Here is a 23,481-nt window from a genome sequence, read left to right on the forward strand (position 1 = left end):
GAGTAAAAATAGAAACACTTTGATCCTTCTTAAGACACATATTGTGCCAAAGTAAGTCAAAATAAACCTTGAGTGTTGTTTATCTGACTGCCGAGCGGGACGTCGAAAACATAGCCGCACAGAAATGCACTTTCATCTCTTCAAGTGCATCATCAAACCTGTGATTCACTGCCTCAAATATGTACCCAGACCCAAAAAAGAAATCAAAGGTCCTACAAACACGAGAAGAACAGATCAAAAGGAACTGGTGATGACATATTTTGGTATCGAAACTTTATTTATAAAACACATTGAAATACTGACAAGGTTTGAATGTCCGTCATTGCTCAACAGCACTGAGACAGTGACGGGGAGAGGAGCTTAGCTCTGGGTGGGTTCGTCTGTGCGGTCCTTTGGGATCTCGTCTTGATGGACGTAGTTATGATCATCGATTGGTGTCAAAGTAAAATAACTTGTGTGCTGAAATTTCAGCACCTCGTTGCCCCAGCTGGTCCAGCCTGGCTGAAGATTTCGGGCAAACAGCTCCAAGCATTTGGCCTCAGCTCCAATGTAGGGCTTCAACACCTCTGTAGAAAGAGAAACATGTGGAAGAGAAAAGATCAGGGCTGCTTTACCAAAAAAGAAAAGTAATTGGACCTTTAAAGGGGTGGTATTATGCTGTATCGCATTTTAAGACATATATATTTATATACAATGTTGGATGTCCAGACTAAACGTGGGTGAAGTTTCAAATCTGTAGGTAAAAGTAGGTTGGAGTAATCCCCAGGCTTCTCGGCTGCAGGCTGCTGTGAAACACATACTTTATAAAGACAATACTTCAACCACATCAACATACAGATGTGTGTACAAGTATAGGTTAAAGAGGTAATCATTAAGCGTTTCATTATTATCTTCAGGCATGTCTACCAGCAGGCAACATCGATCATTTGCACCACTGATGATAGAAGTTTGCCTTCAGGGCTTTCTGCCAGAAAACCTTGAAGAGAGCCTCAGGTAACGTGGTATACAGAACAACAAGGTCTATGCTGGGAGTAAGTCAGGGCTGTTGAGTGGATTAAACACGGGGCTTTCACCCTGTAGACTGTGGTTTGACTCCTGTGTGGAGCTAAAAACCTGATTAATATTATGTCAATAAAGCCTTTTTTTTTTTAAGTCATGGCCAACTTGAAATTATTAGTTTGTTCCAGCTTTGGAAAACAGCTTGGATGTTAGAAAATACAAGTAAAGTTAATTATTTACATTGTGTGAGATTACTTCAATTTTTTTAACTTGATTTTATGTTTAATCTTGTTCTTGCTGTTTTAATTTATATCCTTTAAAGGAGCACTTGGCCCCAGTAAAAAGCCACTGTCAGTCAAAGCTGGTGTTCTCTGTAATCAACAAAAGCAATAATATTTGAAATTGGCGCCATAGCTGTGGAGAAAATTGTACAAACAGCTCGTGGTTTCGCCCATTCTACATTCCTACAACACCCAGCGTGCATTGCGCCCCTCCCTCGGAAAGGAACGGCTCAGCAACAGACGCTGGAGTGAAATACTAACGTTTCCCTGCAGGCAACGGCTCAGAGCGGTACAGAATCTGAAATACCGGTGGATCGTCTAATCGTGTAGCTTAGCAAGGTCCGGAGGTTTTCCAGGGCCCACTGAAGAAGTGGGTAGCGTCCTCCAAAGCCACAGAGCAAAATTGAATTTTTTCCTACCATAATGGCATTTGCTCCCCATAATAGCATGATAGGACTGAGGTTGAAAATTGGTGAACTGGCCCTTTAAAAAAACAAGCTGAAAAGCAGTGTTTCACTGCCCTCTGTGGCTAAAGGCTTCAACTCGGATTTGTTTAATTTTCAGTAAAAAAATTAAATAAAACATTGGATGTTTGAATTCAGCAAAAGTCAGGTTCCTGCACTGCATCCATCTCTAACAAGGCACTTTTTGTTACTCTATAATAGTCAGAGAACAGCACTGGCAACCACCCAGCTTTTTCACACCCCAGCACAGACTCTCTATGTGGAGACAAGCAGTGACCTTGAGTCTATAAGTGATGATATTCCAGGAGCAGAACACCTGACAGATACGTTTCACTTCCTCTGCCCCTGCGCTACTCTGTCTGCTCTTGTGCATGCTCAAACCAGCCTGACACTCGCCTCAGCCAACACTCGGGAAGTTAATGAGCATGAAAGTCTGATCCACCAAACCGATCCAACCTGCACCATGTGGTGTCCTGCCTCCCGTTTTCTCTTTCTTCGCACGTCAGAGAGTCAGAGAGTGGAAAGGCCAAACATGCAGCTCTTCCACTAATTCAACCCCAACCAGTGACTCAGCTCTCAAAGTTGAACACAGAATAAAAGGTCTAATTATCCTCCTAACTCTGAAATGGAACAAGGTATAAAACTTCTGCCAAGAGGTAAAGGAGAGTGATGCTCAACTACTCTCTAGACAAGGAATGCATTCAGCCTTAGAGAATCTGCCCTGCAATATAATCAATATCGTTAATGACTAATTCTTAACACACACCTGGAGTACCACAGGGTCTCGTTTTCGGTCCCTTCTTAATCTTAGTTTCTATACTTCTAAGGGGGACATAATAACAGCCAAGAAAAAACAACATGTCATCTATTATGTTGATGTCACACACTTGCCTTTAAAGACATAATCTCAAAGATTTGAGTTTTGTTCTCAGTGGCGGCACCTTATGGTGATAAATGGTAATTGCAGGGGTTAATTTCCCACGTATCCAGAAGTCTACGGTTGGCTCCCTTTGTAATGGTTGTAAGACTGTTTGCCTTCATCTGAGCGTCGGATTTGTTTCTTTGTCTTTGGATTTTCACTTATTTTTGGAGTTGTATCTGTAGTCATCGATCTTTTCTGTGTTGGTTCAGTCATAGTAGATTACAGCCGCTTAGCTCTGCCTACCCTCTCTGGCAGACCAACCACTGCAAAAACGCGTCACTAACTGGGCGCCGCTTGTGATTTTTTCCACCAATGTCGCCACAGACACCCAGTCTGTAATTCTGCAAATGCAAAGGCTTTCATCAGTGGGCCATAGGCTCAATCACCATTGTGTTACCTCATTCGGCGATAGATAGTGACTTGTCAAACATTTATTTAAATTAAAATCTTCGAGAGATTTTAGACCCAATAATATAAAGATTTTTTTTCGAATCTATTGTATTACGCTATTGAATATGTCTACATGTCGACAAATATGAAGCTAGCAAGGATAGATAGAAAGAAGAGTTGGTGGAGACCAAAATTATGGGGAAAGAGGAGTAAATATTGTGCTAAAACACGTCTCTAAATAAAAGCAAATGTTCTGTATCTGTTGATTTGTGTAACATGTTCTATAAGAGGGGGTTTTATCAATGTTCTGTTTACAGCTTGCTGCACTGCCCCCATGTGGCTATCAAAATCACTGACTACTCACAGAGCTAAAAAATAAAAGGCTAAGACTCTGGAACACTATTAATAGCTTGATATAAATCTGAACACATGTTTAAATACACTGTCGATGTGCAACGTTTACTTGATCACCGTTAAAAACAAAGAAAGCTCAATGCTGTGGCTGCCACTGAAACATACTGGTGCGTGGATAACTGTCCAAAAATCCTTTCCCCAATCAACAGTAGTGCAACCCACACATTTGGCAATGTGCCTCTTCCAGAGACGAGTACGAGGAACACCCATTTAACCTCTAATTATAGTACCAATTTGGGAGAAGCCTTCATTTTTCACTATCTCTAAAGCTATAGGGGGCCCTAATTAATAAAAAAAACACACGTCTTGTCATTCAGAGAAGCGCACACACTTTCTTTTTTTCTCTGCTGCTTGACCATCTGGCACGGTCGTGTCGTAACTGTATGGGGATAGCGGCGTCCCTTAGCAGCCAAGAATGTCAGCGAAAGAAGCCCCGTACGAGAGAGAGGGGAGCAGGAGTGGGTCGGGGTTTCTCAGCGAGTCTACCCACTGGCTCTGGCAGACGTGACAAGCTCGACATGGTGATGAAAGTAGGAAAGCTCAGGTAGATTAATGCCAAAGGTGTTCTTCTATTTCTAATCTATTACAGGAGTGACCAAAGGAAAAAATAATGCTTAAATCCCTTATCCTTAAATAAACTGTTGTGCCTTTATTGGCATCTGTGCTTATTTATAATAACTACACTCACAGCTTTGAGCCACACCCACTGCCGACAGCGCTTTCTCACCTCTTGCAGGAACGCAGTAAACAGAGTTGGCAGAGATACAACTCAGGCACATCACAGTAATAGCTGCTTACCATTTGGTGGTGAATATTTATTAAAAATACGAAGAAAAAGTGGCACAAATATATGTCTGCCTTAAAATATAAGTGCAGTTACGACTTTACGTCTCGTGCACATCTTTGTAACTTTGTTAAAAAAGAAAACTCCACACAGTTGCAAATAAAGTAACTGCACAAACAAAACAATGCACATTAAACCTGCTGAGGGGCTTTGAATCACACAAGGAGACTGAACACAATCTGTTCCCTAATCTTCATAATCTCTATGGTATCACAGCTCCACAAATAGGCATCATTTTAACAATATTAAGCCACTTCCGCGAGGTGGACGCTTCGCCGTGCTTCTGAAAGGGCATCGTCAAACACCGGCTGTATTTTGCTCTCCATACCGCACAATAAATCGCGCTCCCCTGAGAGGGAGGGAACATGACGTCAAGCCTCTCTTGTTCACAGTCCCTGCATATTCATAGTGCAGGTTTTACACCGATTCTAAGCAGCAGAGGCCACGCTGGAGTCGAGTCTTGCCGCAGCTCAAATTTGATCAAATCTGGGCAGCAGACGTCCGCCGCTCTGATTGATCGAACCTGTCGTGAGCTGTCACTGAAGCCCTCTAGTTATTATGAATACGACAGAGATGCAGCAGTTTTCTTTTCTTCAACACGGGATTCACAAAACTTTATGCAGAAGAAAAACAAGTTAAACTGTCAGAAAAGTGTGATATCGCAACGTTAGTGTTTGTTTCTTGCACAATAAACCATTTGGCCTGTAACACCTGTCTTTTAAACATACAGAAAATCATGATGGCTCACTTTGATTTGCTTTGGCGTCTGTTACAGTGGGATTTAGAGCCTATCACTGAAGCTGTGCAATAAGAGAAGAATCACTCATGTTGCAGCATTGCCCTCTGGTGGTACAATAAAACACATAGCAGCGCTGCACTGAGATTTAACAAGTAGTTTGGCATTCAGAAAAATGTTGTACCTGAAAGTGAAGGCTTCTGGGAGTGCAGAGCTGATGGGACGCTGACAATCAAACGCTGATCCTCCAGAGGAACGGCTGACGTCTCTGATGGGCTGAAAAAGGTTAAAAAAATCTCTAATATAAATCAGATATATTTTATTTTAGGGTGACAGCATGAAGAGTATGAAATCTAACACACAGAGAAAACTTGAATACCTTGTGGCGTTTTGTGCAGACGAACGATATCGGCCCAGCACCAGCACTTCATACGGCTTCTTATGATGTGAATCCAGAGGGAACACAAACTGTCCTGATGTGGTGACCTGAGGGAAAAGCAGAAGCCCTCACAGCATCTGGAATCAAATCAAATTTCCTGTGAGTCGTTCCGATTCGAAGTTTCTGTACCTTGACCCAGAACCATTCGGCCACGACTTCGACCCCCCAGTGTGGATACAGCTCATCTCGCACAAACCGCAGGTGGCTGGGCCGGTTCGTGACCCAGGTGACCACTAAACAGTCGGGGGATGCCAGGTGGGGTACAGGGAGTCGTTTCAGCTGGGTCGAGGGCAGGGAGCTGTATCTACATCGAGAAAAGAGGTATGATATGTAGATAAATAAAACACCCATCTCTGGAGGGATTAGGAAACTCATGGTTCCCAGATTGAGTATCATTGCTGCTGTTAGAGCCGTTTTGTGCTTATGTATATGTGTGTGTACAATAGGTGTTCATTTTTATGTAATTCCCTTGTTGCCACAGTAGGTGGCGTATGTACGCTGGTGTTTGGTGATGTACATGTAGACTCCTTGCGTCACCCATCAGTCATCAATGCCAAGGACAAGAGACAAGAGGAATCAGCACGGAAGGAAGACATAACATTTCACTTCAGAATCCTTGAGGAAGAACCACGTCTTCCCCCCCGCCCGAGGAGAGCTCTGAACCGGAGAGACATCAGAGCCGAGAGGAGGGGTCTCCACCCCCCTCCATCCATTTCACCAACACCTGTGAAGATCCACCTTCCTCACGCCTTCCTTCCACCCTTTCTCCCTCCTCCCCCCTCTTGGAGTTCACTGACCAGATGAAGGAGCTGGTCGACGCTGGAATTAAATGCTTCTGCAAATTTAGCATCCGTTCCTCGTGAGCCACAATCTGTCCCAATCAATTGGGCAGATAAGGCTCCTCAGACATTAAAGCTGGCTTTATTAAACATCAGATCTCTGGCGGGGAAAACATTTTTAATCAATTATTTTATTACTGAGCACAAACTTGATTTTATGTTTTTAACTGAAACTTGGTTAGACCAAAATAACAGTGCAGCTGTTCTTATTGAGTCAACCCCTGTGACCTGACTGTGTTGTAATTGTTGGTGATTTTAACATCCATGTTGACAACTCTCAGGACAGAGGGACTAAAGAACTGTGTTGCACTCTTGACAACTATGGGCTGACTCAGCATGTGACAGAGCCCACACATAATAAGGGGCACACTCTGGACTTACTCTTAATTACCTCCAAAGGTCTAAACATTTCCAAGGTTGTCGTGACTGGTGATTAATAACATCCGCTTCACAGACAGTGGCAGAGTTTCAGTCTTAGTGCTACTCGATCTTAGTGCTGCATTCGACACTATTGACCATAAGATATTACTCGACCGTCTGGAAAACTGGGTTGGACTTTCTGGCACAGTATTAAACTGGTTTGGTTCTTATTTAAAGGACAGGGACTACTTTGTGTGTATAGGTAACTTTACATCTGAGCAGACAAAGATTACATGTGGAGTTCCCTAAGGCTCCATTCTTGGGCCTCTTCTGTTTAACATCGACATGCTTCCACTGACTCAGATTATGGAAAACCACAAAATTAGTTACCACAACTCAATCATTGTGAATAAACCATCTGAGTATGACTGCACTGACCTTTTGTGAACTCAATCATTGCAACCCGCCACGCCACACGGAAAACGACGCATCAACTGGGCAAGTACCGGTACAGCAGCCACTCAGTGGCTTATAGGTTCTTTTTGTTTGGCAAAATCAAGTCACTGCAGCTGCTTTGACAACTACTGGATGGATTGTTGGGAATTTGGAGCATATATCCAAACCCTCCTTCTGAACTTTTTCTTTTTGCAACATCCCCGGGTCAAATGTGCAATTGTCCAACCAAATATTTACAAAAAAGCTTCAGCTCCACTTTGTGATTTGTGCTGATTAGCAAATATATAGCATTATAACACGCTTAACAAAAAATGGCGAACATGGTAAACATAGTCAACATTGGGAGGATGTCACCCCAACTTCTTTTGGAAATACTTCTAGGAGGCCGGCAGGAAAAAGTCTGCATAAAGTGGGGTAAAAGAATGTCAAACATGCAGCCCACCCGGACAACGTCAGAACAGTTTCAGTGCACAGTGCAGTGCATGTGTAAAAGAGGCCATTGCCTCTTGCCACAGCTGTTACCGGCACAGAGCCATACAAATCTTTGGTTCAAGTCCTGACTACAGCAGTGAACCTATTAAAAGGGATAGACAAACAAATATTGCTTCACTAAAGGAGTACTAAGTCAAAAAGGTCAGGAGCCATTGGTGTACGGTATCATTATGACATCATCTTTAAAACCTTTAAATCGTTCTTTTACCTTATTTTCTCTTTGTTCATTTCTAGCCTGTTTCACTTTGTAACATGTAAATATCAATCGAGGGGGGAAATAAAGCCTTATCTTGTGGCTTTCTTAAATGCTTGATTGTCAAATTACCTGCGACTCCTTTTCACAGACTTGTTTTCCCACGGTGGATCCATAACGATCAAGTCAAACCTCCTCGCATCTGTGTGAGACACAAGGGGCTTTAACAAACAAAGTCAGGCCGGAAAACAACCACAAAGCTCTCACTTGGAAAAACAGACTGAGTCACTGAGTCAGAGAGGGGTGGTCATATTTGAGCCACAATAGCCAACGACTATACAACTTTAAGGCTTGTCGTCCAATTAGTTCCAGATGGCCTAACACATATTTACACATTTCTCAGTTCACATTGTACTCACAGCTGACTAGAGGTTGAATTCTTGTGAAATCAGAAAGCAGGAAGGCGGTGTGTGGGGGTATGACATATTCCTCTCCCATCAGTGTAACCACTGTCGCACAGTCCTCCCTGTTCTCCGTTAGCCGACAGAACAAATCCACATGTGAAGTACGGCCATCCTCAGCCACAAGTGACTGAACACACTCCTCCTGCTCCTCATCGTCCACTAGAGGGAGCTCTTTGGCCATTTCACAAAGAGCAGCAAGGCCACACTCGTGAGAAGGAAGAGGCTCTTTCAGCTCGTCAGGCGCTCCGTTTAGATATCCGAGGGGTCGGGCTGAATCCAGCAAGGACTTGGTTCCCTCCAGGATCACGGACCTGATCTGCATGAGCACACATTACAGGGATTATTCAGCCTGTGTGGGATGCTAAACTAAAAATAGGAGGTTCTGATTTTAAAAACGTGTTATGCTTAAGTATATTTACTCCACTGTACTTTAATACTTTACTTCAGTTATTTTATATCTTCTTTATTACAGAGGCAAATAAGCATTTTTCACCACACAGTACTTACTCCCCTGCGTTCACTTAACCTGAGTCTGCCGTCGACATACTTTATAAACTGAGCAAACTATGATATTAGAAAGATATGAAGATGTTAATTCAGACTGAAATCCACGGACAACTGGAAGAAAATTAATGTGTAAATGTGCAGCTGATAACAGGAATACACACACTTGTTGCCACTTCACGCAGCTGCCGTTTGACTCGATCATCCCGCAGGCACATCTGTGACGGCAGGAGCATCGCGTGCATGTTTACGGTTCACAGGCAGGTGACTGACACACAGACTCTGCATGCACACAGCGGTCAGTTTACTCTGTGCTCTCATTAAAAGCTGCACTAATATCATATAATAATAATAATAATAATAGACGGACTCTTTTCCTGTTCTATGTGTGGGACACACTACAATGGGTGTTACGTGAGCGTTGGGGGAAGTAAATCTCCCTCGCGTGTGTACAAAAAATAAAACGTGTGTGTTTATACTGTTGGAAAAATTCTTGGAGCCTGTGTGACCACCTTGATTTTCTGAAAACTAAATCATACATTATCAGAGGGAAAAATGTAACCTGTGTAAGTGTTGAAACCACATAGTGATCAAAGCAAGAAGAATTAAGGAAAATGTGACCTGTGGAAAGTTAGAAGACTGAAGTTAATGTGTAACCTGCTGGGACTGTAGGAGAGGGTTGTTTTCCATCTGTACAATGCATGGTTAATATAGCATGCCTGACCGTACGTATGGGAAAGAGAGAAAATGTTTGGTTGTTACCTATGGAGCATGTTTGCTTAGCCTTGAGGGTGTCATTAAGTGTTTTTAAAAAAAGACCAACTGATACCTGGACGAAAATAACTGTGTAACCCCATTGCATCAGATCCTACTGCTTTCTCTTATTATTGAGTGACTTTGAAGTGACTTTAACCAAGTTTTTTTGGGCTGAACTTTAGACACTTTTGAACTTCAGTTGTCAGTGGTCCGAGAGGACTCAGGCCTCATCTGGCCCTTGGCCTACGGTCTATTTAGACACGACAATATTAGTCCGCGGTAGCTTGCTAACGTCAATTAGCGTTTAGATTGACAGCTGCTCTGTCGCGAGTGCAGCGAGTAGCGTGTAACGTGTTTTTGACAGCAGTAGAAATTCTGCGTAGAAAGTAATTAGTCTCATCCATCAGGACTGTGAATCTAAGAAGGGCTGTATTGTTTACATTGTGGGCTTGTGGATCCTACTGGCACACCGGGTCAGTTAAATGCTACCAGCCCGGGGGGTGACAAACATACCGTCGGGCCACCGGGCCAGTGCTTATGAGACATTGGTGTTAAAGCTGAAAGAGAGTGAGGGCACTCATCTTCGGCTCCTAGAAACGATTACTTCATTTCTAAATAACAGAATTTAGGTTTAATTTAAATTCAATGTTGGACGCCACCCAATTTTGACAAAACAGGGAAAACGTATAATAAGTTGTTGATTAATTTAGGCTTGTGATCTCAGGGTTGCTACAAGGTTCTTGGCCACGGTGTACAGTGACAATTTCATACACACACAAATCACAGAATCAAGGTCTTTATAGGTGAAATATTTATTAAACTACTAACTACATGACTTAACTACTAAATAGAAAATACATGAATAAATGAGTGAGCACAATGAATAGGTTGCACGATGAACAATCTCTAAATAGGACTGACATTAAGTCAAGTTATCAATTGATTGAATGTATAAAACACCATTTGGCAGTGGAGAGTTTGAGGAGCATCATGGAAGATTGTGAAGCAATTTAATATTAGGTTTAACTGTAATTTTGACTAAGGATCCTAGTTTAAGTCTAATGCGTATTAAATCTCTTGATTCATTTCTCAGTTGGTTATTTAGCATCAATTGTTTTTGACATCAACTCTTAACACTTAAAATAGTATTGTTCACCTGACGATGGGCAGAGTGGCAGCAGCAGAAGTTCTTCCTGGCGGCCTCAGCATTTTGGGTCCCACGTTGCAGACTGCAGGCTTTGAGTCTGTGTCTCTCCGTCGCTCTCAGCAGCAGCTGGAGCATCTCTTCATGTCCTTTGGCTAAAGGGGTCATAATGGCAGCTTTACCATATTCAAAGTCTTTGACTCTAACGTCATCTTCATTCAAAAGCTTTATTGAATAGTTGCAAGATTTTGCTGTTAGGCAAGTTCAGTGCAACTTAGGATTCAGCAGAGTCGCAGCAGGCGGCGTTTTCTGACCCAGCATTCCGCAGGGCAGCATCGAGGTGAGCACCAGAGGCGAAAGAGCACAAGCAGCAATAAGGGATCCTGGCTGGCAGGACTCAAAGTTCTAATTGTTTCCGAAATCAGAAGTTTCCTTCACGGGTTGGTTGGATGTCCCTCCCAACATGCTCGGTGTGGCTTGAACTCTGCAGCTGGCCTTGGGCGGCCAGACGGCAGGCTTTACCCCCCTCTCTCCGGCCTTCAGCCATTAGACCAGAGAGAGGGAGAATCACATCAGTACATCAGTCCTAGGGTCTCAGCAGAAGAGCTACAGCAGAAGAGTAGTCTTATCCATTCTCCTTGGGTATTATCCTTTGTGAGAGGGGTGTTTTGCATTGGCGGGAGCTGCTGACCACTCCCCATCTTAAACCATCTGTTGATTCTTTCAGATAAACTTCTTTAACAAACTTAATATTAACTCGCTTCACCTTTTTAATTCTACCCTATTTGAAAGTTTTGCTCTCTCTCTTTGAAATAAGACCAAATACTTAATATCACTCACCGAATAAAACTTGATCAATTGAAATAAAAGTATTAAACGATTTCAACAACCACATAGATATGTATACCTATACACATACAATTTATATATATGCATCTGTATACCCTTTTGTACACCAAATGAGTGAAATAACTTGAGTAGTCTCATCAAGGCTCCCTCTACCACAGGAACGTGTCTGTGTCCTGTGACGTGCAGAGGAGCTCAGAGAGCTCTTATATAAAATTCACACAACATACAAAACACATGAAAGGAAACTATTATCATTCAGTGTCCTTATCAACAGATTCTTGTTGCTTCCCTTTGTTTTGTCTGACGGTTGTTCAGTCCATAAGAAAGTTTATTTGTTAATCCCTTTTTAGGGGGTTATGGCTCCCACCCAGGCGTGACTAGGGATGCATAAGGGTTGTTGCTGTTTAACCCCTTTATCTTCTGAAAGGTCATTTCCTGAGGTTTCTGGGGGCCTGGGATACCACTGGGAAGCATTACTTTTGTCATCTTTATGACTTTGAGTGCAAAAGCACATGAGAAGGTGTCGGGATGTCTGCTCAAACATCCTCCCTAGTATTAAACCAAAGGTCCATTTCATTAGGATGGAATGCTGTCGAGTTAAACTCACCGACATGTGGTCATCAGTATTACCACCCTCGTTACATATCAAATATATATATTTTATGTATTTGCATTCTTATCAGAGACTTTTGGAAACATGTTACATAAATAAAAGTCTAACAGGATAATGTAAAATAATTGAGGTAATAGAGTATGTGTTAATTAAGGGTTTAAGAATTGTCTGTTTCCTGACCAACTGAAATTCAGAGAACCACAGAACCGTAGTATCTCTTATCAGTTAAAGCAATGGCAGGGGGGATGAGAGGGAGAGTGGACAGATAGCCGCTCATCCTCTCTGTACATTTAGAATCAACATTAAACATCAGTCCAGTAACTTCAGTTGGTTATTACACATAACCTATTGGTAAATGTACATTTTAATCATAAAGGTCTTTATTTTCGTACAGTTTTTGGATCTCTCCATCTTGTTGCTCAAGTGAGTCTTTTGATGTTAGCATGAAATCAAGGAAAGTCGTCCTCCTACAAGAGCCATAATTTAGCTGGCTTAAGTTGTCATTATTGACCCAGAGGTCATGTGAACAGGTTTTTTGTTAAGGAGTTAAAGATTTTAATTCTTCATCATCGGATCTTCCGCTACACCTGAAGTTACCTCAATCCTGCTTTGTAGTATACCGCCAAGGGCCTCACCCCCTGATAAGATCCTTGTTTTGTCATGATAACAACTTAACATGAAGAGGTGAAAGGACTCTTAATGGATCTGTGACAAACAGACACACACACTAAACACCACACCAACTCTCAAATTACATTATGGCCGGAGATAAGATGTTTGCAAGACATTGCCATAAAACCGGGAGTGTATTCCTCTGTTGACTTCATTTCCAATCTCAGAGGCTGTTCAGACCTGGTATCAACATGTGGTTTTCGTGAGCCAAGTCTGAATTAAGTTGTCCTGTCATTCACAAACATGACTCGGCATCTTTTCTTGAAAGATACTCTAATGTCTGTAAAAGTAATTAAATATCGCTTCACACGTTTAAGTACAATCTTTGTATCACCTATATCATATTTGTACTCCACAAATTCTTCTCCCTCGTAAAAAATATGGTGCCTGCAATACCCACAATGCAATTTGGCTATCAACACTCAGGCAGTAAATCAGAGCTTGTATGTGTCACTTAGTAGCAGATAAAGATAAGATAAAGATGTCCAAACACGTAGTCTTCAGCCTGAATCTGCTTCTCTCGCTAATTTATTTATTTAAATATTTAGCTAATCTTCACCCTAGTCTACCACTATTATTGGCATTGTAACCATAAGTATGTGTCTGTTGTTGTTCATGTAACAAGGACATATGTTGTTGTTGTTGTTGTTGTTGTTGTTGCTCTCTTTGCCTGTCTCTATCCTGCATCTCCTTCTATCCCATTTTCGGCCCATCCAGTCGAGGCAGATGGCTGTTCAACATGAGTCTGGTTCTGCTCGAGGTTTCTGGCTGTTAAAAGGAAGTTTTTCCTTGCCAATGTGCCGAATATTGCTAAGTGCTACTCATGGTGATTCATGTTGGGCCTCTCTTTAAATAACATAACAAAGAGTCGGTCTAGACCTGCTCTTTCTGTAACGTGTCTCGAGATAACTTTGGTTATGATTTGGCGCTATACAAATAAAATTTGAATTTGAATTTGAATCAGCAGTGACTCAAGTGACATCATTTGAGGTTGCACGAAGCTCCCTTTGGACCCACAAAAGGCTTTATACAACTACTATCACATATGCAGTAGTACTCCCAAACACCTGTAAACAGACTCCGACGGCTTTCTTTCTGTGTGGATACTTGACTTCTACTTGCAACCCAGTTTAACACAGTGGAAGTGGGACTGATTGTACATATTCTAGATGAAAACTAACTAACTCAAACTTTTAGTTTAATTTCCCTCTTTGACACAATCTAACTAACTCCATCTTTAACAGCAGATAACTCTTTCCAGAGATAATTCCGGCAGCTAACTGTCACAGAAAGTGAATGATATTTGTATTTAACCTACCTTCTCATGGAAGGCCTTTGAATCAAGCTCCCCCTGGTTCAGTTCGCTGTGTTTCCGTTTCCTTTTCTGAAAGTTAAATGGATACTGAATGATGAATGGTGATCACAACAAAACAGCCTGAAACACATCAAAACAAGACCAAAATAATCATCAGACTTAATTAAAAGCATCATATAAAATATACATGAAAATAAGAAAACTTGTTAGTTCGATATTGCAATATTGAGATTTTGCTCAGGCAACCAAAGACAATTCACGTTGCATTAAACAGGTATACTCAATGTTATTACACAGACAGCAGTAATATGGGGTGTCTGAAAACAGCCAAAGGACCAGCACTTTCTCTAAAGTTCCTCTTGTGATGCTCTAGCAGCAGCTTTCGGAGCAGGATTTACCTTTAGTGATTTGTTTGTTTTCTGCAACACATCCGCGTTTCCAACATTCACAGCAGCATCAGCATTAAGACAATAATGGCTTTTTAAAATCTGAAAGCATTGTCTTTTAAAACGACACCTGACGTGTGACTTTTTATTATCCTTTAATCGGATGCAACGCGAATACCACTGATCAATGAGTGAACATGCATCCAAAACACAGCCTTGGCTGTTCTGCATCACCACGGACATTGTGAAACTGGTTGATTCGAACGGGATTAAAGCGTGCAAACGATTACTCTAAACGGGTACAGGATCCAGTGTAGCAGAAAACGCCCTGGCCGACAGCATTAGTAAGTCAAATAAACTGCATTTCCCGCGAAATGATACCGAAAGTAAGGAGCGTTCTCAGCATGTTAGCGTGCTATGTCATTTCGCGGAAGTGGACGACATTTGCATTTTTGTCCTCAACGAACTTCCGTAGCAGTGAACCAACCAACGGGTGAAAACCAAAAACCAACAGACCTGAGGAGTAGAGATTTGAGAACAACAACCATAACACTTTGGTTTTGCGTCCAAATTTGTGACACATTGTGTCAACGTTACACAGTGGCGAAGACGACTGAAAACTTTAACGTACATGAGGCTTAGCTTAGCGTAGCAAGGTGAACTTTGTAGTTTGGAGGATGTTTAATGCGCGCGACCAGCGACTCGCTGCATCCTCCCGGGGTGAAAAAACATCCCTCAAACGGATCTGTGTGTATGACTGTCGCTTGGAGAATGACACTACAGACAGTTGGATCACTGGTTCGGACTACAGCGACTTTCTTCGAGATCTGCAAAAGGCAATGTTGGCTTTCTTTGTTAAAGTTAAAGTATTGCCAAATTTAGTTTTACAAAAGTTTTTAAATTTGGCTGTATTGCTTAAATGTTAAATATCAACTGTTGTTTTATATATTTTAGTCGAAGACAGGTAAGGCTGTACAGCTGTTAGCAGGAAACAAAGTAGCCTTAAAAAATTGAAATATTGTCAGATTTTTGGCAAGCAATATGAAGCTAAATGTTGGAGAAATATCAATATCCAGATGCAACAGATGACTCAAATGCAAGTCATCTGAACTGAGAATATGGTTGCCAGTTTCACTCTAATGTAGGGATGCACAATATTGGATAGATTGCCGATTTCGATACTGATATATTAGGCACGTTTTTTTCCCAGCTAGTTGCAAAGAACATCAAATCTCCCCTGTAGTGCAATTGATACCACGCCTTCTTGTAATGGCCCACTGGCAGATGCAGAAAAACATAATACAGTGCCTTTTAAAATGTACACATTCACTGGGCAAGATAAGAAAAGTACTTCAACTTAGTTTATGTACAAAATGGCGCATTTATGTACACATAACACACACACTGATCACAGCAAAAAGGGAGTGTCAATCCTCTGTTAATCTGCTGTTTTACTCAAATCTTCTCACATGACTTGCTGTCTGTTTTGGAAACTTAAGAAACTGCCATCCCGCAGACATCTTGCGCGCTTGACGGAAGAGGAGTGGTGCATGCAGTGCGGCCGCACACTTTTTTAGGGAATCATCGAGCATTTAGGCATAATTAAAGCGTTTATTTAAAAAAAGTTACTTATCATTTTCATTTAGATGAACATTTTCTAAATTAGTCATTTTTTAAAAAGAATTAAAATGGTGAAAACTTTCTCAAGCCCAAGTCATTGGTAACCAAAAGAAATACAATATACAGTGATATAAAAAGCAGACAATCCTAACATTGGAGAAGATGGCAATGGCTGGCATTTGTTGCTTAAGAAATGCCTGAAACAACCAATAGTTAATCAAAAGATGAGTTGTTGATTGGTTAATCGGTTAAACCAATAATTGTTCCAGCTCCAATGAAGAAATGGAATTTCATAATGATACTCACTTTCAATATTTCTTTTACAGAAATTTTCAATCCGTCCGCATGAAGCATTTGTGTTGGTGACAACTGACAGAACAGTCCTTGATTTTGCCAAATTTGGTGAGTAGTTAGGTCAGTGCAAAAATAAACAATATGCTTTAATTGTGGTTACTTTGTCCTGTAAATGTGATCAGCTGTAACCCAAGTTTTCCTTTTTAAAATGTTGATACATGTTATACGTCGGTATTTACATAAGATAGTAAAACAGTTGTCTATTTTATTTGATTGTAGAGGAGCTTCCGGATGGCAGCACCCTTCACTTGTTGCAGCGGGCGGATCAAGCTCTGCCAGTGGCAACGAAGGAGCACATCAAGTTTTTGCCTCATTTTAAGACATTGACTGAGAGTGGCTTGTACGAGTACTATGCTAGTGAAGGCCAGAACCCTTTGTGTAAGTGCTTACATTATCAAAATAGTATACATGAGATGGACAGAGACATTAAGCTGCATGCAATAACTCATTATTGACTATTTTTTTTTGTTTTTCAAGCATATGCCCTGGCTGAGCTGATCGACAACGCTCTCTCAGCCAATGCAAAAAACACAGGTGTCAGGACAATAGAGATCCGAATGGTTGGTTCTGAAGTTGCATTTTTTGTTTATAACCAAACAATTGTTTTATCTTTACCCTCACATAAGTAGTATGAGTTTGTACCTTTGTTTACTTTCTGTCTGTGTTTTCCAGATGTTTGATGAAACTCTTGGGAAACCTGCTATAATTGTTTTAGATAATGGGTGCGGGATGACCTCTAAGCAGCTCAATAACTGGGCGGTGTACAGACTCTCTAAATTTGCAAGGGAAAACAGCACATTTGCAAGGTTGGTATGCTTTACATAAGAGCTCCAAAATAAGCTTGCCGAAGTTTGCCTCAGATATTGGTGTTTTGTAGTTTAAGTTTAACGCTCAACATTTGCTTGTCTCCTCTCAAGTGAGCAAGAGGGCTACGTTCGGCCTGCTCCTGTCCCTCGAAGTCTCAACAGTGATGTTTCCTACTTCGGAGTGGGAGGAAAACAGGCTGTTTTCTTCATTGGAGATTCAGTCAGGGCAAGTCTTAAGTTAAAGTAGTAAATGGCTGAAGCCTTTGCATAAGTAACCATTGTTGATAATTATAGATTGTTGATTTTTGTGTAACAGATGATCAGTAAACCGATAGGCTCTCCAGATGTTCATGAGCTGATTCTGTCAAAAGAAGACTTTGAGAGTAAAGAGAGGAAAAAAGAAGATATTTACAGCACCGTCATCACAAACAGGAAGGTAAGTGCTAGGCTTGAATATTCTCTATAAGTAAACAGACACTTGTAACTTCAAAACACAATTGAAGTTTGTAACAAGCAATTTGGAGCTCTCTTTGTTAACATGTCTGCTCTGTTTTTTCTGTGTCGTGTTTCATCATCCTACGGCAGCCTGGTACCTTTTCACATGTGAAAAAACCTGAGGAGCGCTTCCTCCACAACCTCATTCGTGAGGAAATAAGGAAGGACAGCTTCACAGCTGTGGTAATCACAGGAGTTCGGCCTGAGCATACAGCCTTTGTGAAAGAACATTTCATAGCCTTGACCAGACAGCTCGCGTGAGTTCATTAACCATCATTCCACCAATTAAGTACTCAAAAGTCCTCTCATGTTCCGTGTTGTGTGCAAATAATTTCATATTAAAACGATTTGTTTTATCTTTATTTTAGTCATATATATCACTATTACATTCACGGAGTCAGTGGAAACATAAGAAGCAGCTCTTCAAACTCAGATCATCCTCCTAAAGTTGACATTCAGGTGAGGTTGCTGGCATAAAAAGGGTTAATTGACACTTGGTTTACCTCTGACTAATGATTTTATTTTTTCTTACTATACAGCTGTGTTAAATACTTGATTCTGATTGGTTAATTACGGCATTCTGAGGTCTGTTATTTCTCGATAGCAGACCGTTGTTATGAAGAACAGACTGTTGCTAGGGATGTCGGTGTAATCACACAATCCTAAAGGAGGCCTAACTGTAATCATATCAATCCGTCGAAAGAAGTCCAGTAGATTTGATGTCAGCTTGGTTACAGAGGGAAAACAAGAAAGGGATGTGAGAGAGAAATATAGGCTTAACGACGCAACAACTGAAGGCTATGACAGAGAGATCTATAAAACTGAAGACGGCACATGAAGTAAACATTAACATAGAGATAGAGCTAGATTAGCCCATTTTAATGTGAGGAAAAACAGCTAAGTTAGCTCATTTTAATGTGAGTAAAAACAGCTAAGTTAGCTCATTTTAATGTGAGTAAAAACAGCTAAGTTAGCTCATTTTAATGTGAGTAATAACAGCTAAGTTAGCTCATTTTAATGCGAGTAATAACAGCTAAGTTAGCTCGTTTTAATGCGAGTAAAACAGCCAGATAAGCCCATTTTAATGTTAGTAAAAACAGCTAAGTTAGCTCATTTTAATGCGAGTAAAAACAGCCAGATAAGCCCATTTTAATGTTAGTAAAAACAGCTAAGTTAGCTCGTTTTAATGTGAGTAATAACAGCTAAGTTAGCTCATTTTAATGCGAGTAATAACAGCTAAGTTAGCTCATTTTAATGCGAGTAAAAACAGCCAGATAAGCCCATTTTAATGTTAGTAAAAACAGCCAAGTTAGCTCATTTTAATGTGAGTAAAAACAGCCAGATAAGCCCATTTTAATGTTAGTAAAAACAGCTAAGTTAGCTCATTTTAATGCGAGTAAAACAGCTAAGTTAGCTCATTTTAATGCGAGTAATAACAGCTAGCTTAGCTCATTTTAATATGAGTAATAACAATTAAGTTAGCTAAGTGAATGGGAAAGTGTGTCCAAACTTTTGCCTGGTAATGTATATAAGTGTGATTCATTGTCGCACTTTTATAACATTAAGTTATTTAAATATTGGCTGAGAAAGACTGCTGACAACTGCAGAAGAAACGCATTACAGAGAAATATACTGCTATAATGAGCCCTTGAAATAAAACATGAGTATGTGAGTACATTACAAAGTGCACTCTGATTGTTAAACCTGAACTTTGACCTAGCTCTATTTGCTGACTGCTGTAATTTAACAACCTATGGAAAGCATTCACTTTAATGTGAGTAAAAACAGCTAAGTTAGCTCATTTTAATGTGAGTAAAAACAGCTAAGTTAGCTCATTTTAATGTGAGTAATAACAGCTAAGTTAGCTCATTTTAATGTTAGTAAAAACAGCCAAGTTAGCTCATTTTAATGTGAGTAATAAAAGCTAAGTTAGCCCATTTTAATGTGAGTAATAACAGCCAAGTTAGCTCATTTTAATGTGAGTAATAACAGCTAAGTTAGCTCATTTTAATGTTAGTAAAAACAGCCAAGTTAGCTCATTTTAATGTGAGTAAAAACAGCTAAGTTAGCTCATTTTAATGCGAGTAATAACAGCTAAGTTAGCTCATTTTAATGTTAGTAAAAACAGCCAAGTTAGCTCATTTTAATGTTAGTAAATACAGCCAAGTTAGCTCATTTTAATGTGAGTAAAAACAGCTAAGTTAGCTCATTTTAATGTGAGTAATAACAGCTAAGTTAGCTCATTTTAATGTTAGTAAAAACAGCCAAGTTAGCTCATTTTAATGTGAGTAATAAAAGCTAAGTTAGCCCATTTTAATGTGAGTAATAACAGCCAAGTTAGCTCATTTTAATGTGAGTAATAACAGCTAAGTTAGCTCATTTTAATGTTAGTAAAAACAGCCAAGTTAGCTCATTTTAATGTGAGTAAAAACAGCTAAGTTAGCTCATTTTAATGCGAGTAATAACAGCTAAGTTAGCTCATTTTAATGTTAGTAAAAACAGCCAAGTTAGCTCATTTTAATGCGAGTAAAAACAGCCAGATAAGCCCATTTTAATGTGAGTAAAAACAGCTAAGTTAGCTCATTTTAATGTGAGTAAAAACAGCCAGATAAGCCCATTTTAATGTTAGTAAAAACAGCTAAGTTAGCTCATTTTAATGCGAGTAAAACAGCTAAGTTAGCTCATTTTAATGCGAGTAATAACAGCTAGCTTAGCTCATTTTAATATGAGTAATAACAATTAAGTTAGCTAAGTGAATGGGAAAGTGTGTCCAAACTTTTGCCTGGTAATGTATATAAGTGTGATTCATTGTCGCACTTTTATAACATTAAGTTATTTAAATATTGGCTGAGAAAGACTGCTGACAACTGCAGAAGAAACGCATTACAGAGAAATATACTGCTATAATGAGCCCTTGAAATAAAACATGAGTATGTGAGTACATTACAAAGTGCACTCTGATTGTTAAACCTGAACTTTGACCTAGCTCTATTTGCTGACTGCTGTAATTTAACAACCTATGGAAAGCATTCACTTTAATGTGAGTAAAAACAGCTAAGTTAGCTCATTTTAATGTGAGTAAAAACAGCTAAGTTAGCTCATTTTAATGTGAGTAATAACAGCCAAGTTAGCTCATTTTAATGTTAGTAAAAACAGCCAAGTTAGCTCATTTTAATGTGAGTAATAAAAGCTAAGTTAGCCCATTTTAATGTGAGTAATAACAGCCAAGTTAGCTCATTTTAATGTGAGTAATAACAGCTAAGTTAGCTCATTTTAATGTTAGTAAAAACAGCCAAGTTAGCTCATTTTAATGTGAGTAAAAACAGCTAAGTTAGCTCATTTTAATGCGAGTAATAACAGCTAAGTTAGCTCATTTTAATGTTAGTAAAAACAGCCAAGTTAGCTCATTTTAATGTTAGTAAATACAGCCAAGTTAGCTCATTTTAATGTGAGTAAAAACAGCTAAGTTAGCTCATTTTAATGTGAGTAATAACAGCTAAGTTAGCTCATTTTAATGTTAGTAAAAACAGCCAAGTTAGCTCATTTTAATGTGAGTAATAAAAGCTAAGTTAGCCCATTTTAATGTGAGTAATAACAGCCAAGTTAGCTCATTTTAATGTTAGTAAGAACAGCCAAGTTAGCTCATTTTAATGCGAGTAATAACAGCTAACTTAGCTCATTTTAATGTTAGTAAAAACAGCCAAGTTAGCTCATTTTAATGTGAGTAATAAAAGCTAAGTTAGCTCATTTTAATGTGAGTAAAAACAGCTAAGTTAGCTCATTTTAATGCGAGTAATAACAGCTAAGTTAGCTCATTTTAATGTGAGTAAAAACAGCTAAGTTAGCTCATTTTAATGTGAGTAAAAACAGCTAAGTTAGCTCATTTTAATGCGAGTAATAACAGCTAAGTTAGCTCATTTTAATGTTAGTAAAAACAGCCAAGTTAGCTCATTTTAATGTGAGTAATAACAGCTAAGTTAGCTCATTTTAATGTTAGTAAAAACAGCCAAGTTAGCTCATTTTAATGTGAGTAAAAACAGCTAAGTTAGCTCATTTTAATGTTAGTAAAAACAGCCAAGTTAGCTCATTTTAATGTTAGTAAAAACAGCCAAGTTAGCTCGTTTTAATGTGAGTAATAAAAGCTAAGTTAGCTCATTTTAATGTGAGTAAAAACAGCTAAGTTAGCTCATTTTAATGCGAGTAATAACAGCTAAGTTAGCTCATTTTAATGTGAGTAAAAACAGCTAAGTTAGCTCATTTTAATGTGAGTAAAAACAGCTAAGTTAGCTCATTTTAATGCGAGTAATAACAGCTAAGTTAGCTCATTTTAATGTTAGTAAAAACAGCCAAGTTAGCTCATTTTAATGTGAGTAATAACAGCTAAGTTAGCTCATTTTAATGTGAGTAAAAACAGCTAAGTTAGCTCATTTTAATGTGAGTAATAACAGCTAAGTTAGCTCATTTTAATGTTAGTAAAAACAGCCAAGTTAGCTCATTTTAATGTTAGTAAGAACAGCCAAGTTAGCTCATTTTAATGCGAGTAATAACAGCTAAGTTAGCTAATTTTAATGTGAGTAAAAACAGCTAAGTTAGCTCATTTTAATGTGAGTAAAAACAGCTAAGTTAGCTCATTTTAATGCGAGTAATAACAGCTAAGTTAGCTCATTTTAATGTTAGTAAAAACAGCCAAGTTAGCTCATTTTAATGTTAGTAAAAACAGCCAAGTTAGCTCATTTTAATGTTAGTAAAAACAGCCAAGTTAGCTCATTTTAATGTGAGTAATAACAGCTAAGTTAGCTCATTTTAATGTGAGTAAAAACAGCTAAGTTAGCTCATTTTAATGCGAGTAATAACAGCTAAGTTAGCTCATTTTAATGTTAGTAAAAACAGCCAAGTTAGCTCATTTTAATGTTAGTAAGAACAGCCATGTTAGCTCATTTTAATGCGAGTAATAACAGCTAAGTTAGCTCATTTTAATGTGAGTAAAAACAGCTAAGTTAGCTCATTTTAATGTGAGTAAAAACAGCTAAGTTAGCTCATTTTAATGCGAGTAATAACAGCTAAGTTAGCTCATTTTAATGTTAGTAAAAACAGCCAAGTTAGCTCATTTTAATGTTAGTAAATACAGCCAAGTTAGCTCATTTTAATGTGAGTAATAACAGCTACGTTAGCTCATTTTAATGTTAGTAAAAACAGCCAAGTTAGCTCATTTTAATGTTAGTAAAAACAGCTAAGTTAGCTCATTTTAATGCGAGTAATAACAGCTAAGTTAGCTCATTTTAATGCGAGTAAAAACAGCCAGATAAGCCCATTTTAATGTTAGTAAAAACAGCTAAGTTAGCTCATTTTAATGTGAGTAAAAACAGCCAGATAAGCCCATTTTAATGTTAGTAAAAACAGCTAAGTTAGCTCGTTTTAATGTGAGTAATAACAGCTAAGTTAGCTCATTTTAATGCGAGTAATAACAGCTAAGTTAGCTCATTTTAATGCGAGTAAAAACAGCCAGATAAGCCCATTTTAATGTTAGTAAAAACAGCTAAGTTAGCTCATTTTAATGTGAGTAAAAACAGCCAGATAAGCCCATTTTAATGTTAGTAAAAACAGCTAAGTTAGCTCATTTTAATGCGAGTAAAACAGCTAAGTTAGCTCATTTTAATGTGAGTAATAACAGCTA

The 23,481-nt window shown here is 39.2% G+C and overlaps 2 protein-coding genes across 2 annotated transcripts in view; one reads left to right on the plus strand and one right to left on the minus strand.

The window, feature by feature from the left end:
• Positions 1–273: 273 nt before the first annotated feature.
• Positions 274–14,905, minus strand: mettl4 (methyltransferase 4, N6-adenosine). Its single transcript, XM_069667688.1, has 8 exons — positions 14,545–14,905; positions 14,150–14,215; positions 8,249–8,609; positions 7,962–8,031; positions 5,619–5,793; positions 5,430–5,536; positions 5,235–5,326; positions 274–566 (listed from the first exon to the last, which is right to left on the minus strand). Exons 1-8 carry the CDS (start codon positions 14,773–14,775, stop codon positions 361–363), a joined length of 1,308 nt encoding a protein of 435 aa, XP_069523789.1. The 5' UTR covers positions 14,776–14,905; the 3' UTR covers positions 274–360.
• A 112-nt stretch (positions 14,906–15,017) lies between these two features.
• Positions 15,018–23,481, plus strand: part of smchd1 (structural maintenance of chromosomes flexible hinge domain containing 1) — a 33,297-nt gene continuing 24,833 nt past the window's right edge. The window contains exons 1-9 of the mRNA XM_069667410.1: positions 15,018–15,368; positions 16,479–16,554; positions 16,726–16,884; positions 16,984–17,066; positions 17,179–17,312; positions 17,424–17,538; positions 17,629–17,748; positions 17,898–18,064; positions 18,176–18,266. Of these exons, the coding sequence (XP_069523511.1) occupies positions 15,210–15,368; positions 16,479–16,554; positions 16,726–16,884; positions 16,984–17,066; positions 17,179–17,312; positions 17,424–17,538; positions 17,629–17,748; positions 17,898–18,064; positions 18,176–18,266 (1,104 nt within the window). The 5' untranslated portion in view covers positions 15,018–15,209. The remainder of the gene's footprint in view (positions 15,369–16,478; positions 16,555–16,725; positions 16,885–16,983; positions 17,067–17,178; positions 17,313–17,423; positions 17,539–17,628; positions 17,749–17,897; positions 18,065–18,175; positions 18,267–23,481) is intronic.

Source organism: Semicossyphus pulcher, unplaced genomic scaffold, assembly GCF_022749685.1.
Source record: "Semicossyphus pulcher isolate SPU_LCO1_2020_fin unplaced genomic scaffold, fSemPul1.0.p SCAF_18, whole genome shotgun sequence".
NCBI lineage: Eukaryota > Metazoa > Chordata > Actinopteri > Labriformes > Labridae > Semicossyphus > Semicossyphus pulcher.